Source organism: Nycticebus coucang, chromosome 18 (genome assembly GCF_027406575.1).
Source record: "Nycticebus coucang isolate mNycCou1 chromosome 18, mNycCou1.pri, whole genome shotgun sequence".
NCBI classification, from domain to species: domain Eukaryota; kingdom Metazoa; phylum Chordata; class Mammalia; order Primates; family Lorisidae; genus Nycticebus; species Nycticebus coucang.
In genome coordinates, this window is record NC_069797.1 from 52,681,416 (window position 1) to 52,695,788 (window position 14,373).

Consider the following 14,373-nt stretch of genomic DNA (forward strand, 5'->3'; position numbering starts at 1 on the left):
TAAATACTTTAAAAAAAAAAAACCCTCCTGCTTTGGATTGAGCAAATAAAAACTTTTAAAAGGGGACGGTGCCTGTGGCTCAAAGGAGTAGGGCGTGGCTGGGGGTGGCAGGTTCAAGCCCAACCCCGGCCAAAAAAAAACTTTTAAAGGGGGGAAAAATAACAAAGACAAAGGGGAAAAAATCTAAATGCTTCCAGAGAAAAATCATCTGATAATTATATTTCCTTCTACCTCCACTGTCAGACAAAGTTCTTCCCCCCGCCACCCCACCCCCCGCAGACAGAGTCTCACTGTACCGCCCTCGGGTAGAGTGCCATGACGTCACACGCCTCACAGTAACCTCCAACTCTTGGGCCCACGCGATTCTCTTGCCTCAGCCTCCCAAGCAGCTGGGACCACAGGTGCCCGCCACAACGCCCGGCTATTTTTTTTTTTTCTGCAGTTTGGCTGGGGCTGGGTTTGAACTCGCCACCCTCGGCACATGGGGCCAGTGCCCTGCTCACTGAGCCACAGGCGCCAGACCAAGTTCTTTCACTTGTTCCCCATTGTATTTCCAGTACCTAGCTAAGGAGATATCTGTCATCCAATAGTAGGCTCTTAATAGATAAAAGTAAATGGATGAATGCATGCATGCATGAATTAATGCATGATCACAAGTACCAATCTTTGCAGCAACATGCAAGCTATCAAAGGAGTCAGCACCATCTTGTTAAATATTTTCTCCTATGCATTTTGGTTGTAAATATATATTTGTTTGTTTTTTATTTTTTTTCAAACGCCCAGAAGCTAAGCAAATTTTTTTTTTGAGACAGTCTCACTATGTCACCCTTGGTAGGGTGCCGTGGCATTAGAGTTCACAGCAACCTCAAACTCTTGGGCTTAAGTGATTCTCTTGCCTCAGCCTCCCAAGTAGCTAGGACAAGCACCTGCCACAACGCCTGGCTATTTTTTGTTGCAGTTATCACTGTTTAGCTGGCCCAGGCTGGGGTCAAACCTGCCAGTCTTGGTGTATGTGGCTGGCTCCGTAACCACTGTGCTACTGTTGCTAAGCCAGAAATATTTATTTTTGAATTTTATTTTATTTTATTTTTTGGAGACAGACTCTCACCTTGTCGCCCTTGGTAGAATGCCATAGTGTCATAGCTCACGACAACCTCAAACTCTCGGGCTCAAGCAATTCTCTTGCCTGAGCCTCCCAAGTAGCTCGGACTACAGGCAACTGCCACAACACTTAGCTATTTTTAGAGACGAAGTCTTGTTCTGGCTCAGGCTGATTTCAAACCTGTGAGCTCAGGCAATCCACCCGCCTCTGCCTCCCAGAGTGCTAGAATTACAAGCATGAGCCACTGCACCCGGTCTATTTTTGAATTATTTTATTTATTTACTTATTTTGAGACAGTCTCACTGTGTCGCCTTGGGTTGAGTGCTGTCACATCACAGCTCACAGCAACCTCAAACTCTTGAGCTTAAGCAATTGTCTTGCCTCAGGCCCCGGGCCGGGTTCAAACCCCGCCAGCCCTGGTGCATGTGGCTGGCACCCTAGCCTCTGAGCTACAGGTGCCAAGGCGAATTAATTTTTTTAAATGGTAGTGACTAGACAGTGACAAGGATCTCTCACACACTCCCAGGCTAAAGTTGCTGACCATGGGATTTTGAAGAGGAGAGCAAGGGAGCTTGGGCTTAGGCAGCATTCTTCTTTTAGTCAGAAGTTAAAAGGAAACTACACATTCAAGATGGCCAGCAAGAAAGGCAAGAGAAGGAGAGTGAAAGAAAGATTATTTCAGAGATATGAGGAGTTTGTGAAGATCATTCTTTTCCATCCCCTCCAACCCCAGAGCTCATTCTGAACATAAATCATTCTACCTTATTCTATAAACCCAACAGAAGCAGCACCTGTGGGTCAAATGGTAATAATCATAGGGAGGAAAGTACGATGGATAAATTCAATCAGCTAGATTTTCCTCTTCTTTTACATTAAGTAAAAAGTTGCTGGAATGGACACTTAACAATTGTACATTCTTCTGAACCCAGCTGCTTCCCCAGCCAACATCCTAGTTCTCCTAGTCCTGGCTTGGAATACACTGGCTGCAGCCACCGACGGCCACGTCTCTTTGTGAAGAATCATCTTTGCCCTTTAATTTAAGGCTCCATCTCCAAATCCTGCCAAAGCAACTGGTCTCTATTACAGTTTAACTTCTCTGGGGCAACTTAGAGACCTTGAAGAGGAAGTAGAATAAATACCTCGAACTCTGAATAGACATCCTCAACAAGCTTACTCCACCCACTGGCCCCCATTTCAGTTCCTGTCTCCTCTCATTTTCTCCTTCTCAGAGTCCCTAATGGAAAGTTGACGAGCCCCAAGCAATCCCAAATGCCACTCCAGAAAGAGGCAACACACATCATTCCACATAAACTAATTGTAAAACCCTTTATAGTACCTGATTAAAGTCACAAGCCTGTTAAAGGGCAAAAAACCACATCCAGATTGGAAGCCCTTCCCTTACCCACCCCAGTAAGAAAAGGTTTAAGCCTCATTTCTTGGGCTGGGGCTATGGGCATGTGTGCACATATGTGCATGCACCCGCCCGTGCGTTCAGTGTGCTGTGCACCGCTCGAGCTGGGAGGACTGAAAAGAGAAAGGGGGGGCAATAAGGCGGGTTCTCAGCTTGTCTTTAGGAGCTATTTCCAGACCAGGGGACCAAGAAGAGAATATGAGACCACTACAAGGGCAAAAGAAGGAGGAAACAATGTATACAGTCATTTCCCAGACATCCAGGATCCCCGATGCTACTTTGTTCGCTTATCAAAAGCAGAATATTAAGACAAATGTACCCATCTCTCACCAGATGGGGCCTGCTGCTCTCATTCCTTCCTACCTCAGACAGATCCCCAAGAGGATTCACACAGTCTACTACATCCTAAATTCTTACACCTACCTTATCTGCAGTTAGTGTCCCCACCCTAGATGCACCGTATGACGGTGGCCCTTTAGTGTGAAATTCATTGAGAAATCTGGCCTAGGTTCAGAGCATCAGTGACAATAGAATAAATGGCACTTTTCCTCTAATGACCAATTTGTCACATACTCCACCATGTTTGCCTCATCTCCCCAAACCGTTTTCTCTGGGAGGATGGGCAAGAGATGTACGGGGGAGAGGGGCATAATCTAGGAAGGGCTCCACGGGGTGGCCCTGGTGAATCTCACCGCTCTCCCCAAAAGGTAACTTTCCCATTTTACACACAGGTAGAAATATCAAAGCACCCTGCACAAAAATCCCCTTCAACATGCCTATCCATCACCTTAAGTATGTTTAAACACCTCAACCCAGTGCCTTAGGTATACATACAGCCCAAAGACAGAATGGCTCATGGGTGCACTGTCAAGCATCTATGCACTTAATCATTTCTGATTCCCATGGAGCTAACCACAGCTGTTTATTTATTTTAGCTGCTGCTTCTAAACACTTGAATTCTCCTGAGAGAAAGACCCTTCTTCCAGACTCCTGTGGAAGACTGAATAAGGAACCTAAGGTAGGTCCTAAGATCGAATGACCTTGCAGAGCCTCCTCCTTCCTCAAGCCTTAAGCATCTTAAATGATTCCTCTTCTCCTCACTCCTCTTGCCAAAGAACTCAGACCACATAAACAACTCTTAAGCATAAATTTCTGAATTCTCTGATTTCTCTGCTGAGTCTAACTGCATCCAATCAACTAAACTAAACTATCCAATCAAATTTCACTCAGACTTGACATTTGCCATTTCAAGTGGCCAAAACATCTGGATGAATGATTAATTTAACTGAAATTAATTCAAAATGGAAAATAAAAATTTGAAGTCCTCTTTTCCTAAGCAAATGGGGAAAGAATTGACTAGAATTCACTGAACAGACATGACAGAAAGAGAAAGAGAGAAAATGGGAGAGATCTCCACTTCTCCTACCTTTTATTAATTGACTTTTCTCCATGACCCTCCTCCTCTAAGCTCTGAGCAAAATTCCCAGCCATCCCATATCAGACATATTCCTTATATGCCTTTCCAGCCATCAAAATGCCACTTGTCTTATAACTAAACTTGTCCTAAGAGGTCTTGAAAATATCTGCACAATTCAACCCATTCTTTTAATCATCCAGCTGTTTGCTCTGTATTTCATTCAAAAGCAGTTTACTTATAGCCAACCATGCTCCCGAGAGCCTGGATTTCTACAACAGGACCGCATTTCTGATAGTGTTTGTTCTAGTACAGTTACATTTCAGTGTGTTGCAATCAGATTTTCTCTAATTATATTAAAATTATGAGGTCCAGACCTACTTTTCCCTATGATTTACTTGTAATAAACACACATTTTCTGTACTATTTTCCTTTCTTTTTTCTTTTCTTTTTTTTTTTTTTTTTTTGAGACAGTCTCATTCTGTCACCGTGGGTAGAGTGCCATGTCATCATAGCTCACAGCAACCCCAAACTCTTGGGCTCAAGTGAGTCTCTTCCCTCAGCTTCCCTGGGACAACAGGTACCCACAACATCCAGCTAATTTTTTCTATTTTTTAGTAAGCCTAGGGTCTTGCTCTTGCTTGGGCTGGTCTCAAACTCCCAAGCTCAAGCAATCCACCCACCTCAGCCTCCCAGAAAGCTAGGATTACAGGTGTGAGCAATCACAGCCTCTCAACACACATCTTCTATCAGTGTTTTGTGCTTAGGGTGGTAGCTTGTTCCATCCTATTGTATTTATTGCAAACCTATTGTGCTGCAAAGGTAGGAAGCAGGTCTTACAAAGCTGGCTCTGCCAATAGCTGTCAATGCTAGAATGACCCCGTTCCATCCACAGTCCTCTTTGATCAAAATCTGAAGGACAACCCAAGTTCTTGTACTAGGGTGGAGTCACCAGCTGGGGACTAACATAGCTTCCTGCTGACAGTGCCACCTTGCAATGGTTGTTATCAGAGGAGCTATTCACAAGATCAATTTTAGCCAAATCTAATTTTATCAATAACCAAATAATCACACGCTTTGAGCCCATGTTTGAGAGACTTTTCTGGTTTTGACAAGCATTTAAAAAGGTGTAGCCGGTGAGAGGAAAGGTGGCAATGGGTGAGATGCAAAAGTTTATGCTAACATGGATTCAAACACTGGCTGAGATCCTGGGAAAGATCCACAAAGCCTCTCCAGTGGCCAACTGGAGGACCTGTTGCCTATCTTTTCAAGATAAATAAAATCCATCTATGGAACATCTTGTTATTGTTTCAGTCAGCCTTCAGACATGCAGACAGACACAGCCCATTCTGTAAAGATTACAGGTTATTTAAATTGACACTTCCCTCTCCAAGGTTCTGTTCCCCAGGCCAAGGGCCCCTTGGCTGCTGGAAGGGACCAACAGCTACTTGCACCTCCATTTTCTCTCCAGCTACTCCCTCATCCTATCTTCCTTTTTACACTCTTTCTTTCTCTCTCTACCTTTTTTCATTTCACATTTACTCACTTGCCTTTTGCCTTAAAATGGAAAGGTCTTGAGATAGCCCAGCTGCTGGAAAGGGTCTGCGTGCCACAGCAGCCAGGAGAAACCCTCCACGTGGGGAAGCCACTGAGGGATTTGGGGTTGGGGTGTCCCCAGAGCTGAGGCGCGCCAGAGCCCGGGGTCTTAGGGCCCTGGGAGGGGAAGTTTTTCCGGGTGGGGGGCCCAGCCTGTGGATACCCTGGGCCAGGGGCTCGTTAAGAAGAGGAAGGCGGTAGCCCCACGGCAGCGTAGGCGGAGGCAGGGTCTGGGGCGGGGGCAGGGAAGGGTTTGGGCAGCAGGGCTGGCGCGAGTTCTCCAGGAAGAGCCTCCAGCACGGACGCGACTTTCTCTCTCTTTTTTTTTTTTATTGACAAGAGGAAGGGAAGCCAGGCAACCCCGAAAGCAAAAATAGCCTTGCCCTGGCCGACTCCACCACAGTCTAAACACTTGTCTCCGACCCGCTCTCAGGGTGGCTAACAGTGAGCGTCCAGCAGCTCCCCTTTAAAAGAGAAGCGGGAAATCCACCCACCCCATTATCTCCCTCTCTCTCTCCCCCTCCTCCTCTCCGTCTGGAATTTTCAACTCAGGACTAACTCGTCTGATTTCTTCAGCCTCCCCTGCTGCTTTTTTCCTCTCCTTTTCTCAACTCTCCCATCCCAAAATCTAAGCTGCACTTTCTGGAAGACATCAGCCACATTTTAAGAATCTTTTTAAGAGGATGGGGAGCAAACAAGACTGAATTTAAATTCTAACAGCTGGAAAAATGTCTGTTCTTCAAATGCCTTTGGTTCAGACATTCATTCTAAGGACACCATCACCACCACCACCACTCCACAGAGAGAAATCCACAAATCTAACCAGTAAGTAACTCTTCAACACAAAATCTTTAAACAAATAGTACTCGGGGTTCTCCCTCTTTCCACTCAACTAAACCAGATCTGAATTTTAAAATATTCTCAAATTGTATAGTTACTAGCCTGTCTCAATAGTATCTTTGTCAACAGGCTGTTACCCATTAAAGTACAGAATAAATAAACTCTTAAAAAATAAGCCTTAAAAGTACCCACACACATAGAGTCAAATGATATATATTAAGGTAATTTTAAAAGATTAGAAGCTCAGGACCTTCGAATCAAGATTCTTCCAACTGCTAATGTCATGTATTTCATCTCTGAAACATAATTATAAGAAAGAATGTTTTGTTTTTTTCCACCAAAAGCTGTGCCATTAAAACTGTACATTTGGAACAGTTAACTATACTTTAAATAAATTAGTGATGGGAATTGCAGTTCTTTTCCCTTCTTTACGAAAAAGTTCTCCATCTCAGAAACTATTAGGGTAAAACTTCATTTCTCTTAATTTGTGGCAAAAAATAAGGGGTTCTGAAAACCTACAACTCTTCCAAGGGACAGCCAAATATTACTATTCTTAGTTATGTCTCATCTTGATATAACGATCACCCAAATTTTAATAGTTAAGGATTCTCTAGCAGAGAAGAAAACTTGATTTATAAATTTGTGAAGTTTTAATTTCTAGATGGAAATTAAAATGAAGAGAATATGCCCCAGTTTCTACCTTTTCTCTGAACAGTTCAGAAAAACTAAGATTCAACCATTTTTCACTTAATGTAAAGAAAAAAATCTTTTTAACCCAATGCTAAAATATTAATAAAACATTTTTCCTAAAAGGGTCATAAATTGTTTCTACTTTAAGCTTACTTGTTGAAGACTGGTCACATGTATCTTTCACCTCAGATGAGTTATAAACTTTCTTTTTGATTTGGATACTAATCCATAATTATAAGCCCTTAAAGTAATAATGCCTGAAAAATCCTCCTACTCCAGTTTTTCATTCCCTTGTTTTTTTATTTTTAACTCCCCTTCATTTTCAGCCCAAAAATATAAGGTTTTCTCCCCTCATTAAATGCAAACCCATTTCTGAAAGCAAATTTTTTAGCTCGTTTTAAAAACATTTAGTGAACCAATTATTTCTTCAGAAGCTCCACAAACGATTTCTTCAAATAAAATTTAAAATATTTGTGGCCATTTACAAGACATCCCCTTCACCAAGCTTCTACGTTCAGAAATTTAAATGAATTGAAATCAAGTTTGAACACTTTTGAGAGTTCTCACGCCTGTATAAATGGTTATAAGACCAATTTTTGTTTAATAGCTAGAAAGTTAAGGGACAGTGTTAGCCCACATCGTTTTAAGTCAACTTACAAGGAAAAAAATCACCATTAACCTGCCTAAAGAAATCACCAAACTTAAATACATTTTGCCTAGAGAAGTTAATGCAGTGCATCCCTTCATTTTTTAATTTAACAGCAACATTTTATTTTTGATGACAATTGACAAATATGGTATCTTTAGGCTACATTCCTCTAGAAAAAGACACACCACAGTGGCAAGTGTAACAAAAATTTAATTCCCTTAAAAAGCAAACATTTACCTGAGTAAACAACTCACACCTTCACCTCAACTACTGTTAAGTCTCTCAGAATAAAAACATATATAAACTCTTTCCACAACTGTTTTAAAAAATTCTTTTGGTTGTTCTCCTTTGTTCCAATATTTGACAGTGAATACATACAAATTCTCAACAAAAAGCCAAAGTGTTAAATCAAAATCCAATACTGACTTGGAGTCTGGAAGTTGACCTCAGAGAAATTTTATGTTGTGCATTTTAAAAATTCAAACCAATTGCTGTTTTCAGTTTGAATGTATAGTTTCCAGTCTCTTGAGTTCTTAAAAAGGTACAAATCATATTTATCAAATAGATTATTCAAAATGAGAACAAAATATATTAACACTTCAAAATCAGAGTTGCTCAGAGGTGACTATTGAAACATATCTTTTGTTTGATTTCCCCTTTAAAAAAAAAAAAGTGAAGTTGTTAGGTTTTCATGAATCACAATTCATCTGGAGGTGAGTGCATCCAGAATTCTCTTCTATGTTCATCGGTGAAAATATTATCTATGGAGTATATGCATAGTCACAATATATACAGTTTTCATTTCACTTAGAAGGTTGGTCATAACCAACTAGTTCCTGTTCTGTACATCCATGAGATTGAAAGAGCCATTAACAAATCTAACTGAAGAAAAAAAAAAAAACTTTTCAGACACAAGCTAAGGACACATACCACAACATGCTTCCTCAAAGAACACAAAATGACAGAGCAAACTGACTTAATGCAAATAAACTTTTTTAAATCCTGAGACTTCAAAAACTGATTCATTCTAGAAAAATGAAGTGCCTTCTCATCATCACCCAAAATAAAAAGAAAAGAAAACAAAATTGAATGAATGTTTAGACCAAAACATTACTTCAGGAAGGGGTAGAAAACACAAAAGATCTAATTTAATATGGGTGTGGACAGGGAGATTTTTTTTAAACCAGTCATCTCACAAAACCCCCTCCCCATTCCAACTCCAAAAAGAGCCCTCAGTAGTGCATTTTGGAGGGAACAAGAATGAGCCTAGAAAAGGCTTAAAAGCAAGCAGATGGCTTGGGAGAAAAAGATCCACAAATACCGGGGACCATGAAAATTAAAATATAAATGTTTTGAGTTCCATTTCATCACATTTTGCTGTTTCTCTTACATTTCACTTCATTCCCTTTAAAATTTAAACCATCCTCAAGAGCACAAGAAAAAAAATGTCCACATATTTCAGAATGCCAGTTATTCTGGATACTTTTCATCAATTCAAATATCATCTACTCAATGCTGGTGTCAGTGTCATTTTGTTTCTCTTATTCTCATCTCCAGGAAATGTTTCAAAATAATAAGACTTCTTCCTTTGGATTTTATTGCTTCTTTATTCCTAACTCAAATTGCCTTTCCAATAACAGTATTTCAAGCATTTAAGGTTAAATCACAAGCTCTATAACTGTAGTAACAAGCCATATTGATCATCTATCGATACAATGGTCTCAAGTTACTTAAATATCTCAAACTGAAGGACTGAACAGATTTCATCTCCCATTCAACTTCCTAGATCCTTTTAAGTGCCCCCCCAAAGTCACCCCACCCTCCACCTTCCCACCCAAAAAAGGCCATGGACTATTCTGAAAGTCAGCATGTTTCCAGCTGAAATGGGGGGGTGGGCAACTAGCACCATGAGTGCAAACTCTGCACTGTCAACATGTTTAAAGTCTATTTGAGAAGGTAGAAAGACTGCCCTTAAACTTCCCAGCCAGAGTGCTAGGAAAGATTTCAGAATTCAATGAATGATTTGAAATCCACTGTGAATTTTCAGGAAGCATGATGAAGGTACCCCATTTTGCTGAAAGAGCATAGAGGGTATTGGAATGAACACACACACACACACACACACACACACACACACACAACCATTCATCCACGGAGTTCTAGACCCTCCAAAGAGCCCCAGCTCACAGCCTGAACACAAAGATCTCACCCCAGATGGTCCCCTGGTAACAATGGCCTGAAGGAGTGGGGGTAGGGGGCTCAAAAAGGATAGTACAGCTAAGACATATTCTTTGGAAAATCCAGTTGGGGCGGGGTTGAAGGGAGGGTGGTGATGTGAGATATGAGGGACTGTGGGTCTGTGGAGAAAAGTCTTTGCCTGTTGCAAAAATTTAAGTAAAGCACAAACAGGGTATTGGGGGGGGGTGGGCAGGAAACTCCACTTCCTCCAAGGAGTAGGAGGATTCCCCCCAATCCATTTAAGAATTATGGTGTAAAAAGGGTGGGATAAACAGAGAAATTGAGGCCTGCTGGAAAGTTGCAGAAATCGCCATGAGTCTGAACTCTTCTTAAGATTTTAAGCTTCCCCACAAAAAACGGCCCCACACCTTGTACAAAATCAACAAGATTTCTCCCCTATTGGTCCCCTCTCCCGGTTAATTCTACAAGTAACATCTTTTAGCCCACCCTGGCCCCAACTTTTTTTTTTTTAACAAGCTGTAAACCACCCATTACAAGATCTTGGCCAATCTTCCCTCCCTGCCCCCAACATCCGGAGTTGGGGGTGGGAAGGCCAGTAATGGGTTTCTTCCACTGGAGACGCTATGGACCCCTGAACACAGCCTCTCCACCCCCCCACCCCCCCCCAGAGAAGAGCTCTTTCCTACCTTTGTTTTTTGGGGACCGAATGTTCAATCTCTAGGCGTTTCCCTTGTAATTCTACTTTTCCTAAAGATGAAAAAGAAAAACATTAATATGAGAGCGTGAAAAGGGGCCGAATGAGAAGGGTCTGGGGACACTAGGGTAATTCAAGAGTTACAGAGATTCGTGATCTTCCTGAGAATCCAGGCAGTGGCTTCCGCCCCTGGACGGGAAAAGGTTGCTCTAGGAATAGTGGAATCTATAACTTCGTTGTTTTCTTAATTTTTGTTTTGTTTTATCACTGAGCCTTGTTTAGAGAATGATCCTGGAAGCCCAATTTGAGAAAGGCGCGAGATCATTTGTGTGAGCGCTGCCTGTCCGGCTCCCAGATGTGTGCAGAAGGAGCCAGGAGGAACGGCTCCCCATTTCTCAGAAAGTGGGGGGTGGGGCCGGTGTGCAGAATGAAACTTTATTTTTCTGTTGGGCCAAGAAGAAGGGCTTCAGGTCGTGGGGCGGTCACCTGTCGGGGCTGGCTGTGAAGGAGAGGACCTGGGAGAGCCGAGCGGGGCCTGGCGGGGAGAGTCCCTCGCGGCCGCCGCGCGCGCCTCTCGGCCCAGCCTGGGCGTCTCGGGAAGCAGCATGGCGACCCGGCGCCGCCGCCGCCGCGCCACCCCGCTCACGCCCCACTTTCAAATCAAAATGGCTCAAGCCCCAGGCCCTGGGCGGAAGGCGGGACCCCCTTCCTCCCCAGTCCTGCGGAGTGCTGCAGTCCCAATAGAAACCCAGGAGATCCGACGCGGTGCGGGGACTCCCTTCAACGTTTGGAAAGGCCTAAAACTGAGAAGGGGATCTGGGGGCGTACAAGCTGGGGGGCCGTCCAGCAGCGGATAAGGAGGGGCTGGATGTGGGATTAACGTCCAGCCTGGGGTCGTCTCTGCCACCCCCCCCCACTACAGCCAAAGGGGGCTCCCGCGCTGTCGGTGGGAAGGGGGGGTGAAAGGAACCCGGAGCTGCTCTCGCTCTGGGAGGCGGCGGTGAGGAAATCCCGGGTATTTCTGCGCGCAAGGGTGGGGGTGTGCTGTGCTAGGGTTGGGGGCGTCGAAGGTAGGTCGAGGGTCGGCACCAAAGCCAAGGAAGAGGGACAGAGGAGTTGGCGGGCCAGAAAACAGGAGGTGCAGGTCTCCGTTGTTCAGGGATTTCGTTGTGTTTTTTTCGGGGAGATGGCTGTGCTCTTACCGGAGAAAGTTTCGATGGCCTTCATCGCCCAGTGCTCGTCGGGGCAGTCCACGAAGGCGTAACCGGATTTGACCAAGAACTGACCGCTGTAGGATATCTTGTGCTCCGCAAATACTTTCTCCAAGTCCGCGGGGGTCACGCTCTCGTTTAGGTTGCCGATATAAAGCTTGTTCATGGTGGCGGTCTCAGGGCAGGACGCGGTCCCGGACAAGGCCAAACGAGCGTGCGCAGGCGGTGAGCCTCCTAGGCCTAGAGGCGGGGAGGCCGGCGGCAGGAGCCGCAAACTTTCTTTGCACCCCACCCCTTAAGTTGTCCGGAGCCCTGGGTTGGGAAGGCGGCCTGAGGGCGCGCAGAGGTAGCGGGAGAGTTGGAGGAGAAGTGCCCGCGGCACGCAGGGAGGCGGACTACGCGACGCTGCTCCTGCCCTTCTGTCCGAAACCCCTCGGAGCAGGCTAGTGTGTCACGTTTCTCCGCGGCCGCCCCGGAGCCGCCTCTAAATAAAATCGACTTGAAAAAAAATGGAGCGGAAAAAAAAAAAAAGGCAAAGCCACGTGGTGACAGCCCCCACCCACCCTGCAGGGGAAGACCCCCGACGCCAAAGGGCCCCTCGGCCCTCAGGCCAAATCCAACAATCTCCCGCCTGGGGGTGGGGGACTCACCTCACCCCTGGGGTAAACTGGGCCAGTGGGGGCAGCGTCTCCGAAGCTCTACTCACCCCCTCCCCTTTGCGAGAACCTGGCCCCTAGGGAAGCGCCCAGCCCCCACCCATCCTCCTACCCGGGCCAGAACTGGGGGAGGGTGGTGGAGCCCAGAATCTCTGTCTTTAAGAGTAAAATGTACGGTTATTTTTTAATTCGGGGGGGGCGGGGTTACCCACCCCACCTCGGTTAACTGCTAGCGACTGACAGGCGGGGGACGGCCAAGACAGACAAAGAGAAGCCGAGGACTCTGGGGTCTTCAGGAGGGGGTCGCAGGAGCTGATGATTTAAAAAGAAAGGCGCCTTTCCCCGAGATTTTTTAATGAGGGGGTCTCTGCCTTCCCACCGCAACTCCACAAGACTCCTCTGCCTCAGGGGGTCCAGGACCCGATCACACTACGAGTGCGGGACCGGGAAGCTGGACACCGGGGTATTGCGGTTAGGAACGAGGGAGCCGCAGGAAATCGTGTTTCAGGATCCCCATCGGAGACAGGGTGGCTCTCCCGGAGTCCGGCTATTAAATGATAACCTTTCGGGGTCCTGGGGGAACGCGCGGTTCTGGCCCGAGATGACCCCGAGAGAAGGAAGAAGGGTGGTAGCTGGGACTAAAGCGAGTGGACCAAAGGGGGAGGTCTCAGGGAGGGAGTGACCGGGTGGAGATCCCAATGCTCCCCTTTTCCCTTCCTGACTAGGAGGCGGACAGGTGGAGGCCAATGCGCCTGCTCCATTCGGGACTCCGACTGCGGCTCTCCTAGAGCTGGGTTCGGATCTCCGAACTTTGTTTAGGGTGCGGGATTCGGATCTAGGAAGGCGGGAGAGGGGCGGAGGGCTGGGGCCGGAGCACGAAGCCCCGCCCACGTCCCCAGGTCAGACCTGCGGGGGGAGGGGGTAATTTCCGCTCCAGGAACTGGGAAACTAGGGGCTGGAGCTTAGAGGAGGGGGCGACGGCCCCTCCCCCGTCCGTTCCTGGGGAGGGGGAAGTGGATCCGCCCTGGTCCCTTCCCTCGGCTTTGACCAACTCGTTCCGGATCCTCCAGCTCCTGGAGCCGGAGGGAAGGACCCGACTGGGCAAGGGGCGACACGTGGGCTGTCGCACCCCCTTTGGGCGGTGGGGGAGGGGGCGGCGGCTCGCCGCGCGTTTAGGAGTCCCGGATACGCGGCGGAGAGCGGGACGCGCGCTCCACGCGCAAGCCCTGGATCGCGGCAGCACGGCGAGCAAGGCCAACGAGTTTCTAGCGGCTGGGGCTGGGATGGCGCCAGGGAGGAGCGGAGAGCGCGGCCGGGGGACCCCAGAACCCCTCTTGCCCAGGGAACGGGATAAAAGTGGGGGTCGACCCCCAGAAATTCCGGAGTCTCCCTTAACTAGGTGGAAATTGGGGTCTTACTCGGGGTTCGGAGGGAGGGAGAAAAATTCTGTCCGGGCACCAGTGCTGCGAGGGTAGGTGAGGAAGGGGGTCACTCTCCCCTTCCCCAGTCCCCGACCCCATTGTCTCAGTCGCCGGCTGCCCGGGCCGACTCCGCAACACGTGTTGGCTACATCAGTATGAATGCTTTGAATTTTTTTATTGTTATTATTTTTCATTTGCTGAGCAGTGAGCTGACTCCGACTTCAGCTCACCGCTTTTCTGCCGAATGATTTTACACCCTTCAAAAGTCGGGAGTTAAAAGACGACATGCAGCACCTTTGTCCCCTCCCCATTTTCCCGGCGCGCTGAAAAGAAATGGGGCTGGGACGTGGGGGCGGGGAGGACTTCCAAATCGGTTTCTCTGTCTCCTCCACCACCTTAGAGCCCACCCTCCCAAATCAGCATTCTGTTCTAGCCAGCCACGTGTTTGTCGGGTTTTTATTTTTGTGGTATTTTTCTTCCTGTGGAACAA

General features: G+C 46.6%; 1 protein-coding gene across 1 annotated transcript in view; it reads right to left on the reverse strand.

Annotated features, from left to right (window-relative positions):
* Window positions 1-12,261, reverse strand: part of IGF2BP1 (insulin like growth factor 2 mRNA binding protein 1) — a 51,488-nt gene extending 39,227 nt beyond the window's left edge. Inside the window, exons 1-2 of the mRNA XM_053569009.1 lie at window positions 11,798-12,261; window positions 10,588-10,648 (exon numbers count right to left, since the gene is read on the reverse strand). Coding sequence (XP_053424984.1) covers window positions 10,588-10,648; window positions 11,798-11,972 — 236 coding nt within the window. The 5' untranslated portion in view covers window positions 11,973-12,261. The remainder of the gene's footprint in view (window positions 1-10,587; window positions 10,649-11,797) is intronic.
* Window positions 12,262-14,373: the final 2,112 nt, after the last annotated feature.